Source organism: Corvus brachyrhynchos, unplaced genomic scaffold (genome assembly GCF_000691975.1).
Source record: "Corvus brachyrhynchos isolate BGI_N302 unplaced genomic scaffold, ASM69197v1 scaffold23, whole genome shotgun sequence".
Lineage (NCBI taxonomy): Eukaryota > Metazoa > Chordata > Aves > Passeriformes > Corvidae > Corvus > Corvus brachyrhynchos.
Genome location: NW_008238983.1, coordinates 11,202,969 through 11,229,539, shown reverse-complemented (window position 1 = coordinate 11,229,539; position 26,571 = coordinate 11,202,969). Strand labels below are relative to the sequence as shown.

Sequence of the window (26,571 nt, the reverse complement as noted above, 5' to 3'; positions counted from 1 at the left end):
GGCGCGGCGCTGCCCGGGCGGTCGCGGAGCGGGGGCTGGCGCTTTGCTTCGGAAGTGGGATTCGTGCCTGTGTGCACCGCGTCCTGCAGCGCAAGTACTCCTGTTCCCCGTTCCGGGGGGCACCGGGGCCGGGCGGAGAAGGTGCGCGGGGCGGAGGGGTTTATGTTTCGCTTTTTATATTTGTCTTGGCCCTAGAGTGAAAATGGTTCTGAGCAAGTCGCAGGCTGTTGGAAAAGTGTCTTGGGAATGACTTCGTGGCTCAAGGCACGGTCCCACAACCCGGATTAAAGCCACAGAGGAGTGCCTGAAGCTTTTCTGGTTGATGACAGAAAGACGTTGTTTTTCTAAGTTTCAGAGAGATGAAACTCCTCCATGTGTGCAGTGCAGGTTGAATCAGGATCATAGGAGTTTATCCATCTGATGACATAACTAACAGTTTGCGCACTGAAGTTTCTTGGTTTTTTTATCCGGTCCGTGGCCGCGCAGGTCACATTTGCCAGGGCAGGTCCATGAGGTGTGAGTCTGGCCTTGCCGTACAGCTGCGGCACTGCTGGGGCAGCACGTGTGGTTCAGCGGCTCCCACAGAGTGTTGCCTTAGGGGGCTGGTGGGCTCCCTGCTTATATTCTGTGGACTGCTAGGTTTCTGATTTTTCCAAGTATTGGATCAGATGAGCTGTAATTTGGAATGCCGTCCTTAGCTTCATGTTAAGCCCTGGTTTGATCCAGCAAATCACACGTTGTTTTCACAGCTTAAACGTGTTTTTTGATGTGCATCTACCAGCACAGCAACATGTTAAAGGCTGCTGGTGTGGTACTACTATTAAAGTTACAGGGATTCTTTAGAAAGCTCGATAGTTCAAGAATTACCTTTTTTCTCCCTATTTATTCCAGTTGAACTTGTATCACAAGTGGAAGTGGCATAGCATCTTTAAAGAGTGTATAGAGCAGCAAAGCAAGAGCAGTGTGGACGGTATGCTCATCTGAGAGCAGGTGTGTTCCTGGATTGTGGTTGCTCATCTGCAGGTAGGCATGACTGATTTTTATCTCTTTGAGCAGGCACCACTTAGCAGTCTGTGCACAAAGATCTTATGGTTGATGACAGAGAGAACACTTGTTCACAGGGTGAAATTCTTCAACTTGTGCAGTTTAGATCAAATCATGATCAAAGGAGTTTATTGATCTATTGTTGACGTAAGTGTTAAGGAATTAATAAAGTACTGTTTAATCAGTTAATTGAATTATATATTTAAGATCAATAGCAACAATGCAACAGATATGATACTAGGCACCTAGAAAATGTTAATAAATGCCTACAAATATTTGAACAGCTTTCTGTATCTAAATCCAAGGAATTGTCTAATTGTGCTCTCTCCTGCTGCCTCAAGGATGCATTCACACTGTTGCATACACACACAGTACCATGTCTCAGGAGGTCTGCATGTGCATCTCCAGTATTATCTGCCCTTCTGGCTGTGCTGGTGCTCTTGTTTCCACGTGCCACCTGTGGGAGGTGTGATTGTTCCAATTTTTGTGTCTGTGCAATCTACTAGTCCACTCACCAGGGAAAAAAAGCCTTTCCTCAAGTTCCCATATATGCACTGAAAATATGTGTGGCTGCTTTTTGCATCCTTTAGTGTTGCTGGAGTAGAAAGCTCACAGTGTCTTATGGGAATCCTGGCTGCTCTGCCTGACCTAGGCAGAGAACATGGCACTGTTAGGGCAACATCTGACCATGTCACACCACATCCTGACTGCTGTTCGTTCTGTTGCCCTCTCCATTCCCCCTGCAATTGCAAATCTTTGTGCTTCTGAAGCACTAACAGCTTCCCAAGCTGACTCTTGTTCTAACAGTCTCATGTTGGTAATGCCTGAGCTGTAATGTTGGCAGCTTACTTCTCAGCTTTTCTTATACAGAAGGATTCTGTGCTATGGTGTCAGAAACTGATTATCTTCCTGCCTTTTTGAGGTATGAGAAAGAGTGTAGTAATGAAACACCACCTCATCTTTATTGGTTTTATCCATTTGTAGTTGGGTGATGCCACCTGCTGACAAGAGAGTTAGGTGAAAACACAGCACATGACCAGGATGAATCTGTATTACTACAGGGACCTGAGGGTATTTAAAATGTATTTACACTATTTTATATGAATCATCATGATTAGTGCATTTCTTTGTATTTCTTCTGGAAAAGGAAGGTGAAAAATCATTTTGTGGATTGTTTTGTTGTATGCACCTTCTGTGCACACATGCTCATGAAACCAGTTACATAAATGAATTTATTTAGAGGTGACTGTTAAGGTCATTACTAATAATTTTAGATAATATATATAATTAATTTAAAATGAAAGCTAAAATGGAAAACAAAGTAGAAGAAAATACAATGAAAACCTCAAAATTTTCTAGTAATTACATTTTTCATGAAATTCACATATGATACAGGCACTCTTAAGAACCTATCACTTAGTTTTGCTACTTTTGATGTATAATTATGCTTTCAAAAAAAATTCCTGTAAGAGAAGCCTTCCTCAGTACTGTGAGGAGAAATATCCTGCCATATGAATAGAGTGCAGTATTCTTATACAATTGAACTATGTTTGTTTTCCCTTGAGAGAGAAAAGAGAGGTACATGAAATAATGTAGCCACAGGTTTCCATAGCTCAGTGTGTCTGGTTAGGACACTGAATGCTTTCCATAGTTGAAACTATGTGAAAGCAGTAGGTGAAGTACAGCAAACTGGGCCCAGGCACATGAGAGGTACCTCAAGATGGGAACTGAAAATTTCTCACTACTAATTCTAGGTATTTGAGTTCTACTGCACCTCCTTAGCAATGATAAAATATTGACAGGAAATTAATTTGCAATACTCGTGCTGAAGACATTCTGCTTCTCTCATTTACTGCTGTCTGAAGTTACATTTGTTGTGTTCTCTGTGTCAAAATAATGGAAGAAAACGTCTCACATTCAAATTTTCCTGAGACTGGTGAATGGATAAGGATATGAATCTCATTCATCCTGCCACTTGTGAGAGACTTGGTGACACCACAGCAGATTTCTCTAAGATTTTTTCTTACTTTTAGGAGAAAAAAACCCCAGAGAGTCAATTCTATAGTTCACAGCATCACAGAATAGTCTGAGTTGGAAGGGACCCAGAAGGATCATAGAGTCCAACTCCTCCAAAGTGAATGGCCAATACAGGGATCAAAACCAACACGTTGGTTATTAGTACTTTGTTCTGACCAACTGAGCTAACCTCAGGGTCAAGTTGCACTTGGGTAAGAAGCTCACTTTTGAAATATGAAACTAAAGTCAGTGATTGTGCTCCAAAATACATAGTGGACAATAAAGTGTAAAGTCACTCAAGCAAAAAATAATGATTTCAAAGTAGAAGAACTGAGAATTTTAATTTTTTTCCTCAGGCTTTGTAGTTTGACTTCACCAGGTCTATGTTTTGTTTTGTTTTCAAAGACAGCTCAGAGAAGTGAACGAAGCAGTCGCTAACTTGAAATGGAAAATATATAAAAAGACAATAAAAATAGTATATATTTTCATAAAAAGAGTTTTCATATTGTATTGTTTACAAACTAGATTCTTGATATCGGAGATATTGCAACATTACTGCAGCATCAAGGCAGTACAGCACATAGGACCAATACCATGTGTCCCTCACAGCCTGATCTACAAAGTTTGGTTGTGAGAAATGCCTTCACTTCAGAGTAGATGCCTCATTTCCAAGTTAAACACCAATGCTTCTGTCTTTAACTGTCTCTTTTTAATCTCACAAGCAAAGTAAAATCTTGCTGTTCTGCTTACAAGAAATTCACTTTTTAAATTCTTTCTTCCCCTGCAGTGTCTCTAAAAAAAAAAACCTCAAATGTGCTGTGAGTCAAAAAGGAGGTTTTTGCTCCTCTATGCAACACAAAAGGGGCAGGCAAAAGCCATAGCTGAGGAAATATGGCAGCAAGCAGGTGCCCATGGACTTGAAGCTGATATGCACTGTATAAGTGAAATGGATAAGGTGAGATACTCCATACTGTTTTGAAAAATACGTATTGAAGAACTGCATTCTTCTTCGCATGCTTGAGTGGTGGCTCTTGATAATCATGAAGGCTGGCAGATGCACCCACCCAGGGTACGCCATCTAGTGTCAAATTTTTGTTCTTGTGAATCAGTAATTTCCACCAGTACTTACAGTCACTTAATAGCCTTCTGCCAAAGATACATCTTGTGATTTTTCTTATTAGAACTGTATTTAATAAATCTTTATCTCTCTTCTCACAATGATTCAGTGACTTCTTGAAAACTTTTTATGTATGCAGTAGTGAAGGAATTTTGTATTTACAGGTCAAGTCTGCTGTTACTAGAAACGATGGTTTTTTTCTTGTTTATTTGGTTGTTTTGGGTTGGGGTTTTTTTGTTCTGTTTCTTTTGTTGCATTGATGTTCTGTGTTCTGTTAACTGTGGGCTCCAGCATGGCTCAGAGCTTTTGCGGGTCTTCTTATGTTGCTTAGCATGTGCACTTACTTCAATTCCCACAGGACTCACTCAAGTTACATTCTAGAACAAAATAAAAAGCTTGGCTGGAACAAGGAAGTGGCTTTTTATTACTTGTGTTATCCAAGAGTAAGAATGTGAAAACCTAGTTCTGTAACTGAAAGCAATATGGACTGTAATTTCCTTCACAAAGTACTCTCAACTGTATGTCCTCAAACAAAAACATATTAAAAAAAACCAATCAAAACTTGATAGCCTGGTATTTCATATGAGAGGAGGATAAAATAACATCTAAAGGAGTTTTTTTATGCACTTGAAAATGTGAGACATTTTGTATGACTGTGCAGTGAGTATGTAGCTGAGTGTTACAAAGAGACTTTTATGCAGCCATCAGGGAATGTGAAGATTCTCCTTATATTCTCTTTAATTTCTTCTGCATTTGACAGGTTTGGAGATTAGTTTCAGGAAGGTGGTAGTCAGAATATTTCTAGCCCTGTTATTGGCCTGCCACTTAAATGAATGTATTTTGCCAAATTTGGCAAGACAATTCAGAGCTGCAAATTAATGATGAATTCAGAATCTGAGAATTGGGCACTGAGGAAAAAAGTAATTTCTGCAGCTTTGTAAGTTTTATCACATAAGCTGTTTTTTTCCCTACTTGTCAGTTAGAAAGTCTGTCTTTATGTAGCTATTGGGTATTTTGAGACCTTGTCATCACTTAAAGGGATTGCTGTGAATGTCTGTGGATGGAATAGGTGGTTACAGAGTCAATAATAGTAATGTGATCCTCTTGCCATTCAAAAGTGAATGGTCAAATACTGCTCAGGTCTCAGGAACACTGGCTATTTCCAAGTAGTGCCTCTCACCTACAGTCTCAGGGGTGAGATAAGGTCATAAATCCATGGCTGGTTATGGTTGATTACATTTTATGAAGACTGAAATGAAGTGGAAGTGAGGTAGGAGCAGTAACAAATGGGAGGCTAAATGGAGATCATCTTGGGTCACAGTGCATGTAGTCAGCCTTGGATGAGTTACCTGAATAAGTACATTTGTCATGGTATGATATGTATTATTCTTGATAAGATGAACCTGGCTGGCTGATCCCATCCTCTTCTTTCAGTAACCAGGCACAGCTTGAGCAGGCTGCTCACTGCTCTTGTGTGGCATTTCTGTCCTCAGCTGAGGAGAACGTTTGAAGGAAAGAGAAAGAATGAGACAAACCTGAAACACAAAGGATGTAGGAAGAAGTGAAGGTAGAGTGAAAAACTGTGTAGTTGTGTTAGGTTCTTGCTGGTCTAGTGATGTAGCAGACCTCGCAGTAATTGACACAAATTACTGCAGAAGCTGTGTCACCTAATATTTGGTTTCCAAAAGGTGTCTAAGTTTGCAGACAAGAATCTGCAGTGGAATAAGCAAGAATTTAGTGAGCCAATCATGCCTCTGTTCTAATACACCACTTCGTACTTTCTGAGCTTGTATCTTCTTTGGTTTTTTAATGGAGCTCATTTTATTGTATATTCTCATGTGATACCAGTAGACCCTTACTTTCTTTACCTGAAGAGTTTGCTTTTGTTTGTAAGTGCAGTAGTTACCTGTGGCAATGCACTGCAGAAGCTGTGGGTCTGTACTTACCAAATCAGCTGTGCAAGTTTTGAAAATCTGAGTCCTTATTGCAACAGAACCCTTAAGGTGGTTTTTTTGTACAACTGATAGCTCAGTTTTGAAAGTCTCAGGATTTTGTGAGTACTTGGAGTTTGCCTGAACTTACGAAAGACAAAAGCTCTATTTGAATCGTTCCTGGAACACAACCCACTGAAGTCTGGCAAAGTACCCAGGGAATATCCTTGCATGCTTAGTCTGTTTGCTTGTGCTTCTCTAGGCCTCTGCTGTAGGCCACTGCCAGAGGCAGGACATGCAGTAATTTAAGTTTACCATGCAACTGCTTTTAGGTTCTTCAGGAAAGATTTGGAAACAATGCCAACAGTAAAACACCTTTATTGTCTATTTCTTTGTATTCCTAGCCTTTTTGGGTTGTAGGTGTTAAGTAATTTTTTACATGGCTTGACAAGGGGATAAAGTTTGAGTGATTTATTGAGGGTGGTGTTTAGAACATAACTTCTCAAAATCTGGAGTTTTGAATTGCAATCTTGAAACGGCTCTAAGTGAAATGCAGCACCTCTTGCAATCTTTCTTTTTATTTTCTTATAACGCTATTATTTTTATTAAACCTGGAATGCTGGGAGTTGATTTAAACTGCAGCCTACAGGGAGCAGTAGAAGGAGCTTAGGTTGCTTATTATGGCAAAGGGGAGGCTAAGGAGTGATCTGATAGCAGCCTGTGTGAGCCAGACTGGACAACAGGAGGCCAGATCCATTGGGTGTTGCCTGAGAAATTCAGATTTGACACTAGTGAAGAAGTTCTGCATGGAATAAACTTCCCAGAAAAGGGGAACCTCTACCCTTAGAAGTTTTCAAAATTCAGCCAGTTACAGCTGACTGAGTGCAGTGCTGGCAGTTAGTCCCACTTGGGGTATGGCGTGGGACTAGGTGGCTTCCAGAGGTCACTCCCAAACAAGGGCGTGGAGCTGTGTTTCACAGAGGTCACTACCCACAGGCCATACGGGTGCTGCGAGAGCGATTTGTGTGGGTGCCCTGACCAACAGCACGCTGGCACGGTGCTCCAGCCTGCTAAACATGGGGTAGTCACAGACTCTGAGTGCTTTTTACTTCAGAAGTAATAAATGGTTGCATGAGATCTGAATTTGTGGAACTGACACATGGTCCCTACTACAGGCAGTTCTTGTCAACCTGGTGTAATGGGAGTAGCCCCCATGAAATTCTGGGAAATATGGGAGACCGGTATTAGCAAAGGAGAGAGAAGCGAATTGGGCGCAGGGTGAGTGGGCTAAAATTAATCAGACTGTCGAGCTCAGTGTCTGATTATGACTCTTCAGAGCTACCTTAGTTCCCCCAAAAGCACTGGGAATTTTTTTTTATATGATGATCTCAAAGGTCTTTTCCAACCTAGTTAATTCTGTGATACTGTGATTCTGTAACATGGAAGTTACCAGACAGGACCAAATGATACTTAATGGAACTTAGAAATGATCCCTACAGTTTGTATGGACACACACACCACTTAACTGTGTGAAATCAGGATTATGGCTATATATGTGATTTTGATCATATATACAAGAATACCTTTTCCACTTGACAAATAAAATACTGTAGGAACTGTGTATTTAAGCTGTCTGAGTGCAGTTGTGAAGTATTCTTCATGTGTGTACTAGCCTGCTCAAAATGCTGCCCTTGGACATTTTTATATGGGATCATAGGATATTTCAGGTTGGCAGGGGCTTCATGTCGTTGTCTTGCAGCAAAGTCAGTTGAGGTCACAGCAGGTTCCTCAGGGCTTTATCCAATCTGGTCTTGGAAACTCCAAATAAGATCATAAGTTGCATCCCCAAAATGACTTGTATTTATTTGAAAGACTTCCTGTGGCTTAATATAGGTAAGATGAGATTAAGTGGTTTTTTATGTACCCTTGGGAAGAGGAAAGGTGGCAGATAGAGTATCTAAGGCCACAAATAGGTATCAAATGGCACCTTTTAACTTAACGTGTTCTATTGCTTGTAGTATAACCTGGAAACAGAAAAGGATCCTGTAGTTATTGTTATTTCCACTACTGGGACTGGAGACCCGCCAGACACTGCCCGCAAGTTTGTAAAGAAAATTCAAGACAAGACCTTGCCTCCTGACCATTTTGCACATCTCCAGTATGGATTGCTAGGTGACTTGGTATTTTCTATATTATTGCAGAACTTGTCTGTAAGTGAATAATTTTTGTATTTTTTACTTCTGAATAGGTGTTTTGGGGTTTTTAAAGTGCTTATAAAACATTTATTTTTATAAACAGCAGTTTTATGTAATGTCCTCTATGAGCAATAAAGGAAAAACATCACAGAAATTTTCTGAATGTAAGCTATCAATGTAATTTTTTATAGTTTAATTTTCTTTGCATAAAGACCGTATGATATGTCTATAGCTGTGTGAAGTTTAAATTTCATGTCAAGTCTCTATAGAGATTAGTAAACTAGATTAGTTTGCTTGACTGTGTGAGTCACTGGGCATTTTTTGCTACAGAGGGAAAGGCAGTGTAAAATGTTCTTAAAAGTAAAAACCTTAAATCTTCCCATCCCTTTAAAATTTGCAGTAATATTTTAGTTTTGAATGTTGCACTCATCAAGAGAAGGAATGTACCTTCAGCTTAAAGATGGATAAGCAAAATACAGATTTGGCAAAATGTACGGTATAGCTTGAGCTGATGGTAAGGTTAGTTTGTTGAGTTTTGAAATTGCATTTATAAAAAAACTCCAGAAATGTCTATTTAAACCTAGGTTATTTTTACCTGACAAGTGGAAGTTGATAGATGGGAGTGTGGAAACTCCTAAGTTTCTAATAAGGAAGGGACCCATTAGAAGGAAATTTATATACTGGATATAAAATGTGGAAGTGTGAACTATATGCATCCTAATCATGTAGCATTTTAAGAAGCTGTTATGCTATTGCCTAGTTGCACATTCCAGTTTGTGAAATGGTCAAGTTTTTCATAGCTGACTGCATGCATATGTGTATGTATAAAGATAAGTATTGTATTAACACTGAATTTTATTGTGGCAGAAATTATTATGGTGTCTCAATTACAGTGTAATTCAAGTTTAACAAGTTATTAGTCTTAAAATACTTTCATGGTATTCATCTCAACTGGTGCAATGAAATGTTTGCTCCAAGTTCTGTACTTAAGAGAAAGCAGAAGTCCTCTTAAAAGGAAAAAAAAAAGGCTGTTATAAGGAGAGAGGAATGGTCCATTATTAGGGGGCATCGTGGTTTAACCCCAGCCAACAACCAAGCCCCACGCAACAACCAAGCCCCACCCAGCTGCTCTCTCACTCCCGCAACCCCTCCCTGGTGGGATGGAGGAGAGAATAGGAAGGGTAAAAGTGATAAAAATCGTGGGTTGAGATAATGACAGCTTAGCAGGGCAGGCAAAAACCATGAAAACAAGGAATTCATTCACCCTTCCTCATGGGCCGGCAGGTGTTTCAGCCATCTGCAGCAAAGCAGAGCTCCATCACACATAGCAGTGATTTGGGAAAATAAGTGCCATCACTCTGTATGTCCTCCTCTTCCCTCTTCTTTCTACAGCTTTTTGTACTGAGCATGATGCCATATGGCATGGGCTGTCCCTTTGGTCATTCTCTTGGGGTCATCTCTCCCAGCTGTGTCCACTTTGTGCACCCCCACCCTCCTCGCTGCTGTGGTGAGGTGAGGAGGGGAGCCGAAAAGGCCTTGGCTCTGTGTGAGTGCTGCTCAGCAATACCTTAAACATCCCTGAGTTATCAACATTGTTTCCAGCACAAATCCAAAACACAGCCCCATGCTAGCTGTGATGGGGAAAACTAACACTATTCCAGCCAAAACCAGCACAAGTGGAAATAATAAGGATCTAGTGGTTTGAAATTGCACACAAGAAAGGGTCAGGCTGTGAAAAATTCTGATAGCAATAGTGAACCAGTGGTATGGATTACTTAGAGAATTTGTGAAGGTGACCTAAAACCAGTGGTCTTTAAGATTATTAGACAAGCATCTCGAAAGGATGATTGATCACTTTTAGGGTGGGTCAGTGATTTAGCTGACCTCTTAAAATATTGGATCTTCCATGAACATGGCTCCTGAGTGCACTGACTGTTAACAGGTAACAAAGAGCATCTTCATCTTAAACGTCTTCAGAACAGTTAAGGGGCAGAAAAGCCAGTGCAGAGGAAACAAGATCTACAAAGAAGTCTTTCATTCCTGAGGAGGAAGTTGCTGGACCAGATTCCCTCATGCAGATTTTTCAGCTATGTTCTTGTTTAAAATCACTGCTATGTTTGATGAGTCTTTTTTCCCCAATATTTTTAAATTTCTTTTAATACTCCCTCTCTTATGTTGCTGACATTGTTAACAACTTAATCCTGAAAGTGAGATAATTTCTTTTGGTAATTCACACAGTTTATCAGTTTTACTCTTTTTAATTATTTCAGTTCCTTACGTTTCTCCTGTTAGAGGAATTTTGTATTTTTTAAAAGCCTCAAACTAAAGCTGTATTCTTCTTAAATATGAAATATTGAAAACAAAGTGTTTTCAGTGTATTCCTCTGTCTTACATTTGGGAAGGAGGAGCCACTTTTTCAGCCCTATTTTAGGACAAACACAATTTTGTTTGAAATCCATATATACATATTTCTATTTCAATGTAGCATCTGAATAATACACTTACATATGCAAGTGTGTATGTATATATAGATGTGTAGTTGTATTTGTCATAGAATCATAGAAGGCCTTTATTGGAAGGGGCCTTTAAGATCATCTAGTTTCAACCCCGCTGCCATGGGCAGGGACAACTTTCACTAGACTGGGTTGCTCAAAGCCCCATCCAGCCTGGCCTTGAACACTTCCAGGGATGGGGCTTCCACAGCATCTTTGGGCAGCCCATTCCAGAGCCTCACCACCTTCACAGTAAAGAATTTCCTGCTAACATCTAGTCTAAACGTACTCTCAGTTTGAAGCCATTCCTTCTTGTCCTGTCACCACATGTCCTTCTACAAATCCCCAGTGTCTTTCTTGTAGCCTCCCTTCAGGTGCTGGAAGGCCACAATTAGCCTTTTCTTTCCTAGGCTGAACAATCCCAAGTCTCTCAGCCTTTCCTCCTCGTAGAGGTACTCCATCCCTCTAATCATTTTGGTGCCCTGCTGTGAACTTGCTCCAACAGATCAGATTCTTCAGTTTGCCTGCAAGAAAAGTCTGTCCTGTCTTTGTGTAGCCTGGGTGGCTGGCTGATTGACACAATTCCACTTTCCTTGAATTTGCTAGGTCTGGGAGATTCAGAGTACATGTTCTTTTGTAATGGTGGAAGGACAGTAGACCGCCGACTTCAAGAACTTGGTGCCCAGCACTTTTATGACACAGGATTAGCAGATGATTGTGTAGGGTAAGAACTGAATTTTAGTTTTTATTTGGATTTTATTTCTTCATGATGCAATGCTTGATGTTCTGAGGCATTTGGAGTCCATTGAACCTGGATACTCAGCACCTCATAGAAGTGAGTTCTGCCTGAGCACAGTATGTCTATTCAATCTCAATTGCCGTTAAATAAAACTGCATTTTTAAAGTGTGAGGAGACACTAATCCCTGGAAAAATAGTATTTAGCAGTTCTAGAAATTAAATAAGTCAGAATAAGTGGATGGGTTTGAAAATGTAGTCTGTTTTCTCTTTTTCCTTTTTTATTCTTTTTTTTTCTTTTGGGGGTGGGCAGAGGATCACTTTGGAGGACTTATGTAAGAAGATTTTTCTGTCTGCTGTAGAGGAATTATGTAAGAAAACAACTCCCTGTTCTGTTGCTCTTTCTGGCCAGTAGGCTGCAGTCTTGGCTTAGTTATTTTGAACTGCTGCTTATATTGGTTCTGTGCATGATGATGCAAGGCAGTTGAACACAAACATTGTCATAACCATAAAACTTATCTCTTGTGTTCTGAAATAATAAAAATGGGCCATTTGTGTAAGCCATTGATATTGCTGTTGCACAATGAAAAGTTGCATATTCAGCTGCCATTCCTTCAACTTTATGACAGAAAGTTCAGCATATGAAAATAAAAATAAGAAACTGGGAAAAGAGCAAGGCTGTTATACATTTTAGAGTCTGTAAATTTACATAGTGATAATGACTAAATAATTTTTTTTTCTGACAAGTAACCTCGGTAACAGCTACAGATATATATTAGGAATGGAAAGTGAATGGTGCTTTTTTGCTTTTGTGGTCTTTCGTTATTTGTAAATTAGCAGTCCAGGAAGTCACAATAATTCATCCATGCATTTCTTATTTTTTTTCCCCCTTCATTCCCAGTTTGGAATTGGTGGTTGATCCTTGGATTGATGGACTTTGGCTTGCCCTCAAGGAAGCACTGCACTTGCAGAAAGAGAAAGAAGGCATGAACAGTGCTGTCAATGCTGTTTCCAGCTTTCTCTCTCCCACTCTGCATACTGTGCATGAACTAAACCTCAGCTCTGAAATACAGAACTTGAAGCTAGAAGATGGGGGAGCAAGGGGTTCTGATGTTCTGTCACAGAAACTGGATGACATCAATCTTGTGGCTCCAGCTAGAGACACCGAACCCTCACTCGTTCATTCTGTCCCTCCTGTCTCTCAGTCTGCTCTTAATATTCCTGCCCTGCCACCAGAATATATAGAGGTGCAGTTTCAGGATGCCCAGGATGAGGTAAGGACTTCCCTTTGAGTGACAGAAGCCTCTAGCTTTTGTAGGAGTATGAGTGTATACTCCTACATATGGCTCAAAAGAGCTCCTTACATAAAGGAGATATATCCCCAAGTGCAAGAGGGTTTTGAATTTTAAGTAAAAAGTTCATTTATATTGAATATAGCTGCTACCATATGGGTTATGGACACTTATGTCAAGATATAATTCAGCTAAATAGTAATTTGGTATTACACTGTCAGGAAGGCAAGAATTCAAATCCTCTGTGGCTTATGTTGTAACAGTGAAAACATCTTGGTGTAGTGAGGAGTACAGTACAGTTTCTGTTCAAATTTCTAGTACTTTCAGAATGCACTAAGAGGCTGTAAAATTGCTCAAAGTCTTCCTTCATACTTAGTAACAGAGAAACTTGTCATTGTGAAAACATGATCACTATTTTACTATGGGAAATGGAAGATGAACTGTAGATCAAAAGCCAGTATGCTTTTCATGTGAAGCCACATTGAATAAAGACCTGCTGTACTAAGAAGAGAATTAGCATGAGCTGGGAATCATCTCCAGTTGGCAAGAGTGACTCAAACTTTTCTGGTTGCCTGTAGAGGGCAGATGTTTCAGTTATCCATGCAAGGAAGCAGTGAAGTCTTGCTGCTCTTTAAATGATGGGGAGCCAGGAGCTGAGTGTGGTAACACAGCCAGCATTGTTCCCCACTACCCAAGCAATGCAAACCAGGAGGTGGCAGCCAGGGTCAGCCAAGAGTACAGATCATCAGGCAAGTTTGTGGGAATCGGGCAGCTCTGGGCCCAAGCCAAGAAACCGGTCTCAATTCCAGGCGTGGATCAACAGGATCTGTGTCCAGTCACGGGCATGGTTGAGGCTGAGCTGCTGACCAGTGCTGCTGTAATGTAGCTCAGGAAAGGACTGAAGAACCAGTACTGAGCTGGGATGGGGTTTCTGGGCCCAGTCCTCTGATGTGGCTGCTGATGATCACGGAAGCCCTTTAGTATCCTCTGGACTCTGACACTCTGTTGAGACTTAATGGAAATGCTGAGAGAATCACTTAGTCTAGCTAATACAGTTATGTAAGAGTGTATGGATTTAAACACTGGGTAATTTTGCATTTCTTTTAAACCTCGTATTGTTGGTTTTGTGCGGGTTGTTAAATTTAATAATCCAAATTAAATTCTAGGAAGTTTATGATTTAGAGGTACTCTTCTATTAAAGACTAATAGTTGGGTTGAATGTGCTGCTTAAAAGATCCTATATTCTTAAAGTCAGCATGTATTCAGACTGATCTCTGAAATAGTTCATCAGGTTCTAATACTGATGCCTTAACTTTTCTGTATGTAGAAAAAAAAGTTAATTTTGCTTTTGAACAGCAAATGAAAAAAGTTGAATCTGCTAATTTGGAACTCAGTGACAGATTAAAGGTTATAGTCCAGATTTCAGATATAAAACAGATGGTTGTCTTGAACCCTGGAAAGAATCAAATGCATGTTTGTGGTTTTTTCCTTTGGAACTATTTTTGACATAGTTGGCGAGACCTTGTCGAAAAGTAGTATGTAGGGTCATGTTTGGTTTTGCAGGTATCACACAATTCATGTCCTCTTTTGGTATCTCACATTGCAACAGCAGCTATGGGTACTTTTTGCCAAGCGCAGCTGAAGTTGGTGTGTTTTGAAGTGCATCAAGTTGAGGTTTGGATATCTCCAAACAGAGACTCCCTGCCATTTAAAGAAGGCCTGGTAAACGATCTCTCCAGTTACTTAAATGATCTTGTCTTGGGCTGTTGAGTCTCAGGGTTGAATTAACAAGCTGCTGCATACTGGTAGCAGAGCAGCAATGGTCTTAAGCATTTGTGGGAAGTGTAAGATAATACAGTTTAGCTGAAATCTTGATTTCATTATGCCTCGAATTTGGCTTGTGGGGAATACAAATGTAGACAATTACCACAGTCCAGCTCATGCACAATGGCTTGATATGGCCCAAGCCATTAATCAGCATGTCAAAATCTTAAGAGAACAAAGAAACTTCCGACTGTTCTCAAGTGATTCTCTTGTCTCCTTTTTTAAATAGGAAATCGTCAGATTAACAAATATTCTCCTCTTGGTGGGATGATTCCTTTACGTTTGACAGAGTATTGTTGTAGGCATTTGGTATCCCTCCTGCCTTTTTTTATTTTTGTCTGCATTGATCTCATGTTAAACTTGCTGACTATAGTGGTGGAGAAACGAGGGCTGTAGTCTGATCTTCAAGTGACAGCCTTTGACATATGTGACCTGGAATTATTCTTCGTGCCCATTTGTCATACTTGGGGCACATTTTTACCTCTGTAGAAATGTTGGGTTATAACATGATGCTGTCTTGTGGAGTGGGGTTTGCTCATTAGCTCTAATTTAAAACTACTCTTACAAGTTGCCTATAATAATAGCCTTATATTGACCCCAAAGCCTCAAGCTGTAAACCTGCAATGATGTAACTTCTGTTCGTACTTCTTATGTCCATTATATACATCTAGTAATCCTTTAATTAGGCAGGAGTTTTCTGGGGTTTAACATAAATGCCATTCTCTAATTGGCTATTTTCAAGGCAGTTCTTGAAAAATGAAACAGCTCGCTGCATTTGATAATAATGTAGGCCCATTAGACTGTTCAAGCCTACTGCCTTTTATAATTGAATGTATGCCAGTAACTGCTTAGATGTGATTTTTTAAAAAGAGGAGCAAAACACTCTATGTATAGAGAAGATTAATGTTTTTCCTTATTGAGTAGTTTTCCGAGATTGTTTCCAAAAAACCTGTACCAACACCAATTCCTGTATGTCACAGTAGGATGTCATAAAGCTGATTTGCATTTTTAGCGTAAGTTTTTTTGTTGTCTTTTTCAGAATCCACATCTGCCTTCACTTATCTCAGAGGGAGCAACCTTTGAAGTGCCAGTTACAAAAGCAGTTCAACTCACTAGAGAAGATGCAATAAAAACTGCATTGCTCTTAGAGCTTGATATTGCAGTAAGTTGGTGACAGCTTTTTCTTTAGTGAGTTAAAATAAAGGGTGAAAAGCATGTGTGTTATGTATAATAACTGAGGAGGAAAATTATTTGACTGTTTAAAAAGAAAAAATATTTCTCCATACAATAGGATGTCAGCTTACGTTTATCCATTTGTAAATGTAAAGTTTGATTTATTCACTGAAAAATAGGACTCCATGGAAGTCAAAACAGGAGCAAAGTGTAAAGTTAATTTCTTTGTTGTTCTGTGGATATCATGTTGAGTGAAATACCTTTATGAAGGGAATTTGCAGTGGAGAAGGGCAGTCAGGCAATATTGAAAATGAATAATCTTTCAGTTTATAAGTATACAACTTGAAGAATATGCAGAAACTGTATAGCGAATTGTGACTGTTCATAATGGTGAGTAATCTACACAAGTAGTAGGTTGAGTGATAGGAATTTTTAGTTCTTGAACACTGTTTCTGCCTCTGACACTCATTTGCTGTGACTTGTTAACATGCTGTTCAAACTGCCAACCTCAGTTACCCTCAGTTAAAAAACTGGTTTAGTTTATTCAGTGAAGATCATATTTTGTATACTGGTTTGAAGATGAAAAGCAGGCAGAGAGTGCTCGATACTACTTTGTAAGAAATCTTTAAAAGGAAAGTATGTTGCTTTTGAGTGGTTTCCCAAATTTATAGAATATTACTTTTGAGATAGTGTGATTTTTGGCAGTGCCTTCTGTTGGCCTCTCTTAGCCTAATCTGTCTCAATATATGTGAGGCATCTTTAAATCTCAGTTATAAGTAGATTCTATTAAGTTTTGAGCAACTGATTCTCTGAGCGAGATGTTTTTTTGCATGTATTTGTATGTATAGATACATTCTGTCATCAGCACCCACTGAAAATGTAAGCATTTCCTTGCCTTTTTCACCTAACATTCAGTCTGTGTGTGCAGGTCACTTGCCTGATACATAAGGGAAACATAATGATGCAAGTATAATTCTGCATGTTCCTTTAACAGGCAGAAGCTTGAGTTGCACACAAGAGTTTCAGCAGTTGCACACAAGAATCTCAGGCAGCTAAGTAGAATCTAGGTCTTAAGATACGAATTTTCACTGTGCTCTTGTCTGGCTATTTTTCTGTTTTTCCTTCAGAAAATAAAAGCAATTACAGTCGTTTCTGTCACAATTCATCAAATAGTTTAACAAGCAAATTTTCTTTTAGTGATGATATATCTCTGTAAAAAGTTACATTAATTATGAGGACTTCATTTCTCTGCTCTTCTCAAACCAGAAAATGTAGTACATCAGTAATTAATGATCTGGGCTGATTATATAACACAACCTCTTAATACGTATTTATTTTCCTTTTGTTTGGGCTGCTCAGCAGTTCTCATTAAAGAGTGTCCAAATATTTAAACCAGATAAGGAAAGACTTTTTCTAATTAGTAAGGTTAAGCCTGGAAAGGAAACATGACTGTTTCATGTCTGATGTGCTCAAAACAGCAAAGTGTTAGTTCAGAGTAAAAGAATATTTGACTTAATGTGAGCACAGTAGTAGGACGATTGTGTTCAGGAATGGGAATGCCTTGGTTTGTGATAAAATTTAATAGAAATATTTCATGTTTTAAAACAGGATACAGCCTTTGAGTACCAACCTGGAGATGCCTTCTGTGTAATATGTCCAAACAATGGCAGTGAAGTGGAAGAGCTTCTTCACATTTTGGGACTTTCTGAAAAAGGAGACAACTTGGTTTGTGTAAAAGTTAAGCAGGGCACTAAAAAGAAAGGTATGGTGTGATGCACCGGTCATGGCCCAGTGCTCCCTTCTGTGTTCGTAGGAGTTGGTGTGCGTGGTTTTGAACATTTTTCTCTTTCGTATGGAAACACAGCTGTGTTTTTGTGGAGGCATGTTGGAAGTCACAGTGATGTGTTAAAAAAGTGAATGCATAAGAATGCTGCTGATTTTACTATAGCTGAAAAGATGAGCTCTTGACTGGGAACTGCAGCCTGGCTTTGGCATTCATCCATCTTGTTCTTACTCTGTGCTCCTTCATGGTTATGGAGATAAGGCTTTAATCACATAACATTACAATCCCCCACTTGAAAGTAAAATCTCCTTGCACAACACTGCATGTCAATCTGTTTTACATCCTAAGAGGGCTGCACTCCTCAAGGACAAGCCTTAGTGCTGTTGCAAGGTGCCTTTTAATAGGGTTGTAAGTCTATGGATGTGTTCTGCTAAGTCTTATGATGCCATGCTTCAGGAAGAGTAGCTGCAGGTTCAAAGTGTGCCTGTGTACTGCCAGCTGGACCTGTGTGAATTACTCCATTCTTGCACTGCATTTGGTGTCTTAGTGGTGCTGCTGAGCTGTGCCTTTATTTCCACAGGATGGTGTAGAGCTCTTTGTTATTCTGGTTTATAGGTAAATCAGTTTTCACTGTGAGATTCCCTGCATCTTTGAGGGCTGCACAAGTTGTCCATTAAGTGTGAGATGTGTGATGCCACTTTCATGTGTTAATAGATGCACATTTTACTTTGTTTTTTTTTCTCCCACTGAACTAGGAGCATCTCGTCCACAACACATCCCTGAAAGAAGCACTCTCAAATTCATTCTAAACTGGTGTCTGGAAATAAGAGCAATTCCCAAAAAGGTGTTTATGTGTTTTTTGTTCTAAAGAGAAATTAGTAATTCTATGCTATGGGCTCTTACAGATCTGTCATTGCTTTATGTGTAGTTATGGTATCTCTTAGTGAATAAGGATTGTCAGTTTGTATACTGCTGTTTGTACTTTACTCTGAGAAATGTCAGTTCTGGTAGTTTATCTGGCAGACACTCCTGTTCTGCAGTATCTTGGATCCTGACTAGTCTGGAAGTAAGTAGAAAAGTATTAGGTAACTTGGTGCCAGATAACTGGGAAGGCTGACTGAACCCAGCCCCATAATTATTTTAAAGAAAACAGTCTTTCTAATCAGAGGGAGCCACATCTGTCAAGTTCTGTCGCTAAAAAGACACGTTGCTGTATGCAAATATACCAAAGTGTCCTTTACATTAGCTCAGTTGGTCAGAGCATGGTGCTAGTAACCCTGTGTGGGTCATTCACTTAAGAGCTGGAGTTGATCATCCTTGTGGGCCCCTTCCAACTCAGAATATTCTGTGAAATCTCTGAAATTTTAAAGCTTTTCTTTAGCATTTCAGTAACCTAGCAGAATTCAAAGAAAGATTTTTGCTTGCATAGTATTTGTTCTCACAACATGTATATATTATTTTCCTTTTGTTTTGTGCATGTAAAAAATTCAAAGCTTGTAACTGAAAATGCATCTGTATTTCTGGTATTGTCAAAATGTATTTTAAAGATAACTTTGTATGAAGGATGAAGCTAAACGATTGTGTGGTTGGGTCTCTGAGGGGAATCAGTCTTTGGGAGGACCTTTTTACTTAATTTAGTGGATTTTGCAGCAGAAGAGAATCTTCTTGTTGTTTCAACCTTTTCAAAACCACATTTAATGATTTTGAAAATTTGTCTCAGCAATAAGAGTAGTCAGAGGGTACTGGCTGGGGAATATCACTGAAGCCAGTTTTTATAACCTGTCTGCTGTATTAACTGTTCAGCCTAAAATGTGCTTTATGTAACTCCATACTCAAAACTATTATCTGGAAGCTCTATGGTTGAGTACACTCACATTATTTTCCAGGTATTCCTTTGTGTATAATGTATCATCTGATTGCACTTGGTGTTTTCTATCACTTTTCTTCTATGCACTGTGTCTATTTCCACCTTCTTTTTTTGAAAAAAACCTGTAACTATTTACAGCTGTTTTTCACCTTATCTTACAATGCTCAATTTCATTTTCCTTTAAGAGAAGTTTACAGTACCATTATGTACCATAAAGCATAGAATAAAACACCACAACAACATTTACATGACTCATTAAATACCATACCTTATTTGTAGTCATACCTCTTCAAGGATTTTTGTTATTCATTTCCTGGCTTCTGTAACTTAGTAAATGGTGTTTTGTCTTGAGTGAAGTTGTGTTATGGAGCTGCCTAACTAAAGTGTAAGTAGGGGCAATAAGAACACCTTTCAAAAACCTGGAATTTTGGGGGGAATGGCTTGTGCCTGTTTTTTTATCTCTTCCTCGCTCAGGCTAAGTAGGATTTTCTGACCTGCTAGCTTGTTGCAGCCATTAGAAGAGCAATCAAAAAAAAAAAAAAAAAATTGAGAAATAAAGTGTATTATCCATTAACCTAATTCCTGTCCCCAGGCAACCCAAGTTTTTCCCAGTTTTGTGACCATTTCCCTAAATGGACAAGTTTTTTCATCCTTCCCTGTTTTCTTTCTTCCCTACAGGCATTTTTGCGAGCTCTTGTAGAGTGTACCAGTGATGCGTCAGAGAAACGGAGGCTTCAAGAGCTTTGCAGCAGACAAGGAGCCTCTGATTACACTCGCTTTATTAGAGATTCTAATGTTTGCCTCCTGGATTTACTTCATGCTTTTCCAAGCTGCAAGCCTTCACTTAGCCTGTTAATTGGTAAAAGACTGATTTAGATTTAATTAGATTTGGTTTCTGAAAATGCGTCAGAGTAAATGTTCAGTTTCCCAAGAAAGGGGAATAACTGTTCAGTTAACTACTTTAGGAATGTTATAGTTTCTATAGTGATCAAGCTGAAACTGTTGTTGGGGAACAAAGCTCTCTTCTACAGTTTGTAGTCTTTGGCCTTCTTTCTGCAAACATTTCGGTTCACACCAGTGCTTTAATTGACTCTGGATTACTCCTGTACATGAAAAGGAGGCATAAGGTGCTTGCAGGAGTAGGGTCTTTACGAATTATTTCATCAATTGCTTACAGTTAAAAAAGACTTATTTTTACAACTCCTAATTTCTCTGCCTACGTGGTCTTTACTTGCACTTTTACCTGTTAAAACAACATGGTTTTCCCAGTATATTTGTGTTTATGTAATGTCTAACACACTCACTGGGTTCCTGATATAAAATACTGAAAGGATGAGATTACAGCTCTAACCATGTCAAATACATCTGAAATTACTGGCAGTTATTTTTCAAATTAAAATCCAGAGTTTCTTAATATGTTTCATAATATGAGTAAAAGAAATTGCTTGCTGTGTTTTGCAGTCATTTTGTCCACACTTACCCAAAATTTCTGAGTGGGTTTAGTGTCTTGTGCAAGTGATTTCACTGCACTAGCTTTTCTTAACTCCACCTAGCAACTGTCTTCTGTAGCAGAGCACCTTTAAAATATGTCAGGGTGTGCATGTACTGACAAAAGGGTAGTTCTGTTTATGTATGTACATAATGTTGGTATAAATGTGTGTGTGAGTGATATATATATATAGATATATAATGGGCGTCTTGTTGAAAAAATTCCCAGTTGTTTTTTTAGCTGAGATTTCAAAACTTTGCATAGGTAATTAGTGATTTGAAACTGAGCTGGCACATCTGCTCCCAGGACATTATATGTAGGAAACTTTCAATCAAGCAATGTATATTGTGAGAGCTTTTGAGCTCATGGAGGAAAGGTGGGGAAAATTAAATTTCAAGCTTCACCTCATCTTGCTAGCTACTGGCATCTCTTCTGTACACCTTACAGTCATTTTTATTTGACCAAGAACTCCATAAATTAACTGTTATGGTCCCGTCATATAGGATCTCTAATTGATGTTCCACAAGGTCTAAAACCCATTCAAAATAGAGTTCAAGTCTTAATTGCTTGTTTCTCAATCACAAACACTCAGTGTCACTAGAATAAGATTGCAGTTAAATTAAAGCACCTTGTAATCTGTTGTAGTGTAAACACTCATTATATGACATTTTCATTGGGGTGAATCAAATAAATTATTCATTTTTTTTTCTGTTCTTCAGAACATCTTCCTAAATTACAAGCCAGATCCTATTCAGTGTCAAGGTAATGAAATACTCAAATTGTATCTTCTTAGTTATTTAGGTATGGGGTTTTTCTCATGCATGTTTCTGTGCATTATAATCTGAAGAAGAAAGAGAGAAGTGAAGGATAAAACGTAGTTGTGACCCTATTGCAAGAAACATTGTTGGGCTATTCCAAAGAGCATTGTTTTGAGTGTGTGGCAGTGGTTTTGATAAAGCTCTTAAGAACAAGCTCGCACACACCTGAATCTGGTAGGAATTTGGATTCCCTTCTGTAGACACTGGCCTCTGAGTCCAACCTTAAGACAATTTCAAACTATAAATATTATGCAGTTAGCTGACCACTGAGAATCTTGGTTCCATTGAAATGGTTTGGGCTGCAAATGGACTCGCTGCAAAATTGTACAGCTGTCTCTCAGGTTTTGGATTGGTTTTTTAATATTTTTGTCTTTGTAGTTCAAACTTGTATCAGCCAGGAAGGCTGTGCTTTGTATTTAATGTTGTGGAGTTCCCTGCCAGTCCCTCTAGACCAGTCTCACGGAAAGGAGTATGTACAGGGTGGCTTGCTGAGTTAGTTGCACCTCTGCTGCACCCCAGTAAAAGCACTCTGGATACAAAAGGAGAAAGCTCTTCAACTGAAAAGGTATGAATATTGGATATAAAGTCATTAACTGTTGCATTTATGCATGTTTGAAACAACTGCGGGTTTCTTTGTTCACTGCTGTGATGTTGTGCAGATGTTTTGTCAGTATACACCTTAATTTTGCAGTTCTACCCTACTTCTGTATAACATGTCCAGAACTTCATTGCTAAGCACTAAACTTAAATTTTACTTACCTATGTGTACCTGAACTGTGAAATTTTTCCACTGCTGAAAGGCCAGAGTTGTTTTCCACCCCTCTGCAGTCCTAAGTGTATCTTGGAGGATGTTTTCATGGACTAAACTGCCACTGTACAATTAAATGGTTGTGACTGTTTTCATCACAGGAGAGAAGCACTTAGTCATTTCCAGAAAAGGGTGGCAGATAATAGGGAAGATACTGTAAAACTCATGCTTCTTGTCAGGTCTTCCAGAGTTTGCAAAGGCCAAGTTATTGAATATGACACGGGTGTCAGTCACCTGTGGTTTTTTTCTGATGTGTATTAATGATTGTTTGGCACAGTGGGTATTACTGGGAGAAGGTACTTTTTTTTCCCTTCTTTTCCTTTTGTGGCAGAGATTCTGAGTCATTAATCGATCTCCAATTTGCTAGGTGTAAGCTAATTACTAACAAATTGGGACTCTACTATATAATTGATGTATGTGATACACATATCTTCTTTCAAAAAGAACTACTGGCAGCCTAATGTATATTTGATTATGAAAAATGGAACAAGCATAGAATTCGGTTGAAAGAAAACTGTGCCAATAATTCAAGATGTCAGTCAGACAAAATGGAAAAAAACACCGTACAAGTTATCTTCATTTTTTAAAACTAATGCAAAGATTCATATGTGCATGATATATCTTACTCCAATGTTCATGTCTGCTCTTTATTTAAAATATAATTGATTTGAAGTTAATTAAAGATCAAACAACAAAAAGAGGTGGCTAAAAAGAGAAAAAAAAATTATTACGAAATGAGTCTGTATAAAGTTTAGAACTATTTCCATCTGCTGCACAAGCTAGAATTCAGCATAGAAAAATGTGCAGCAATGCACATAGATTGCAGAAATATATGGAATAACAATACAAAATAGATGACTGTGATCTTATGCAGAAATACATTAGATTAATTGAATATACTTTACAGCATAAATGTGTTTACCATTTGCAGTCTGTTTTGAAAGAATGACCAGTTTGGAATCATTAATAGGGTAGCGAGCCTCCTAACTCAAGTGTGGTTTGAAGGATATATATAAGTATTGGTCCCCACAAGCAAGAATTATTCTATTTTTTTATCATCATGAAACCAGGAAAATAATCCTCTTTAACATTGTTGTATCTGTAGTGAATTAGAATATAAAAAAATGAGTTGTGCTAAACTATTCAGATTTACACAGCAAAGTTTAAATAACTTGGTCTAGTGCCTTACTCCTTCCTTAAACTTGAAAGTAAATTCAAATCCTTTCATAATTAATGTGCAAAATAAATTGGATGTTTGCTTATGACGTTAATGGATGAAGCTCTGCTATGGCTGCTGTTGAGTCTTGAATAATCTTTTAGAAATGAAAAGAGTCATCTCTTGTTTTCCATAGATTATGTTGGCCATGTCTCAGGGGGTAGATATGGAGCTCCTATGAAAATATGTCTTCCTTTCTGACACAGATATGCAAATCAGAATTACTGTTTATCAGTGGGATTCTGTAAAACATTTCCTGAGATCTTTGAGCTCTTACGTGCCTCCCCTCACCCATATGCACTTTTGGAAATCATGTCAAACGTTTATGAAAATTAAGGAAGCAAGCTCTGTACCAGTAGGCTTCAATTCACTATAAACAAATCCTGACCTCCACTGGATTATTTTTAGATGCCCACAATGTAAAAAAAGGCTGAGTTACCTTTAATAGCAATAAACAAGCTCTACTTCCCTTTGAATGCTAACACCAAATTTTCCATGCATTCTGTAACAATATTCCCCAAATTTGTGGTGCAATCAGTTCATGTTCATGAGGTTTCATGTTCAGAAACTCACATCTGCGTGGTTCATCCCAGTTTTCCTTCAGATGGATTAATAGGTTTGTAAAATAGGTTTTGTTCTGTTTTGTTGGGTTTTTTTTATTTTCCCAAAAACTTCTGTGAGGTTCCATTCTAAATGTCTGCATGGAATTAAAGATGAACTCTGAGGCTCAGGATTTGGAAGGGTGTGTGGGTACATATGCTGTGTAAATACCCTGAAGGTTCTAAAAATGTCGTGGTGTTTTCACTGCTTAAGAATACCCTTCAATTATATTTTATCTAATTTAATTTTAGATAACTATTTTTCCTCGTCCAAACAATGCTTTCCACTTACCTGCAGACCCATCTGTCCCATTCATTATGGTTGGTCCAGGAACAGGAATTTCACCATTTATTGGTTTCTTACAACATAGGTATGTACCAAGTTGTTACCTGGAGAGCAGCCTTTTTATGTTGAGGAAAGAAACAGCCTGAGGATTTGAGTTTAAATGCAGTTAATTTTTTTTTTTCCTTTTTGTAATGGTGGTATGCTGATTATAAGCAGTCTTAATTTTAAACAAGCATTGCTTGTGTGATTACTTGTTTTTCAAAGGAGTAAAACTTTTCATCTAACTGTATTTACTATTCATACTAGGTATATGAGAAATGGGGTGAATTGCAGAAATAGTAATAAGAAGTTAAATCCTTTATCTGTTTGTGTTGCTGGTGGAAGTCCTGTAAGAGAATGGTAGTTTTTAGGAAGTGCTGACTGGCTTAAGTTTGTTATTCAAAATTCAGTTCCTTGAGAAGTGGCATCTGTATTAAAAGGCATGATGAATGTCAAGTTTTCTCCTGTATTCTCCTGTTTCTGTGTGGTTTACATTTTGATGTTTAAGATGAGAAGCTTGGCACCAGAACCTTCAACTCAGTAGTAGTCTTTGTGTTTGGGAGTTTGTGTGTGAGGGAAGGTGGATCTCTTATTTTCCCTCTCCAACTCCAGCAGTGTAATTTTGCAAGGCAAAGAGATGTTTGTTCAAAAAGTGACAGCACACCACCAAAAATATGTAAAAACTTGATCATTCTGAGGAAATGAAGAACAGGAGGAGTAAAGTATTTGGGTGGGAATGGTTCTAAGTTTTAAAGGTAACCAACATGACTCGTTAGTTCCAGCAAGATAATGGAGTTTATTGGATCCTATAACAATTATTTTTGAAACATTTTATTTGAGAGAAAAGTGAGGTTTTGATGTGCTGTTTCTAACTCCATGCTTTGCTTTAACCAAATCGTCATGTACCATCCTTGCTCCTTAATTTTGATTCCCAAATATACCTTTATCTCTCAGAACTATTTTGCATTTTATTTTAAAGTATAAATGAAAACTCTCTTTCAAAATGTAACTAGAAAATGTCAGCTAAAACTCCTTTAAATAATACTTTCAGCATTATTCCAAGAAAATGAAATAATATTTCTGATGATGTGGAAGTTAATAAATTATTATTCACAGAATCTAGCAGGTATCTACAGCTAAATGGAAAGCCTTCTAAGACTGCTGAGTTTTCCCAGGTGGTTTACAGGGCTTCCAGTGAAGGATAAAAGGTAGTGATCTCCTTATTCAGCAGTCAGGATTATTTTGTGGGATGTTTGGAGTTGCCAGTCTTGACTATTCCAATATGAAACTGTGGCCAAAAACCCATAAATTTGAAGTTCATTGATTTTGAGCTGGTCCAAACGTGAATAGTCAAGAAAATCAAATAAGCAGGGTTTGACTTTGATTTAGCTTAAGTCGTTTCACATTTCTGCCAATCCAGTGGTTTTTTAAAATACTACTTTAAATGAAAATTAGGTTATAGATGTTTTAGATTCTGCACTTGATAAAACAGGCTTGGATTTTTTTTGTCTCTTTAGGCAAAAGCTCAGAGAACAACATCCAGACTGGAAATTTGGAGAGACATGGCTGTTTTTTGGTTGTCGGCATCAGGATCGAGACTATTTGTTCAAGCAAGTTCACTATTTAACATCCATTTTTTTTATTCATGAGGGAATGCTCATCTCTGAGCCATTGCTAACAGGTTTTTATTACCTTTCAGAGATGAGCTCAGATGTTTTCTTGAAAATGGAACGTTAACTTATCTCAAGGTTTGTTTCTCAAGAGACTCTTCAACTGCGGAAGTAGCCCCACCTAAATACGTGCAAGATGTCCTTAGGCTTTGTGCTAAGGAAGTTGCCAGAGTCCT

General features: G+C 38.5%; 1 protein-coding gene across 8 annotated transcripts in view; it reads left to right on the top strand.

Moving 5' to 3' along the window:
* Nucleotides 1–6: 6 nt before the first annotated feature.
* The window catches only part of MTRR (5-methyltetrahydrofolate-homocysteine methyltransferase reductase), a 32,622-nt gene continuing 6,057 nt past the window's right edge, over nucleotides 7–26,571 (top strand). For 2 of the 8 annotated variants that reach the window (XM_017738715.1, XM_008637205.2), the window contains exons 1-15: nucleotides 7–141; nucleotides 892–1,023; nucleotides 3,848–4,015; nucleotides 8,127–8,280; nucleotides 11,402–11,519; nucleotides 12,433–12,805; nucleotides 15,687–15,809; nucleotides 17,429–17,582; nucleotides 18,359–18,447; nucleotides 20,149–20,329; nucleotides 21,679–21,721; nucleotides 22,156–22,342; nucleotides 24,653–24,771; nucleotides 26,243–26,335; nucleotides 26,425–26,571. The exon at nucleotides 26,425–26,571 is cut by the window's right edge and continues 26 nt beyond it. In XM_017738715.1, coding sequence (XP_017594204.1) covers nucleotides 3,872–4,015; nucleotides 8,127–8,280; nucleotides 11,402–11,519; nucleotides 12,433–12,805; nucleotides 15,687–15,809; nucleotides 17,429–17,582; nucleotides 18,359–18,447; nucleotides 20,149–20,329; nucleotides 21,679–21,721; nucleotides 22,156–22,342; nucleotides 24,653–24,771; nucleotides 26,243–26,335; nucleotides 26,425–26,571 — 1,925 coding nt within the window. In that variant the 5' untranslated portion in view covers nucleotides 7–141; nucleotides 892–1,023; nucleotides 3,848–3,871. Of the gene's footprint in view, nucleotides 142–891; nucleotides 1,024–3,847; nucleotides 4,016–5,611; nucleotides 5,745–8,126; nucleotides 8,319–11,401; nucleotides 11,520–12,432; nucleotides 12,806–14,386; nucleotides 14,546–15,686; nucleotides 15,810–17,428; nucleotides 17,583–18,358; nucleotides 18,448–20,148; nucleotides 20,330–21,678; nucleotides 21,722–22,155; nucleotides 22,343–24,652; nucleotides 24,772–26,242; nucleotides 26,336–26,424 lie in introns of those variants that run through there. The other 6 variants (XR_001863443.1, XM_017738717.1, XM_017738713.1 and 3 more) reach the window with 6 other exon arrangements.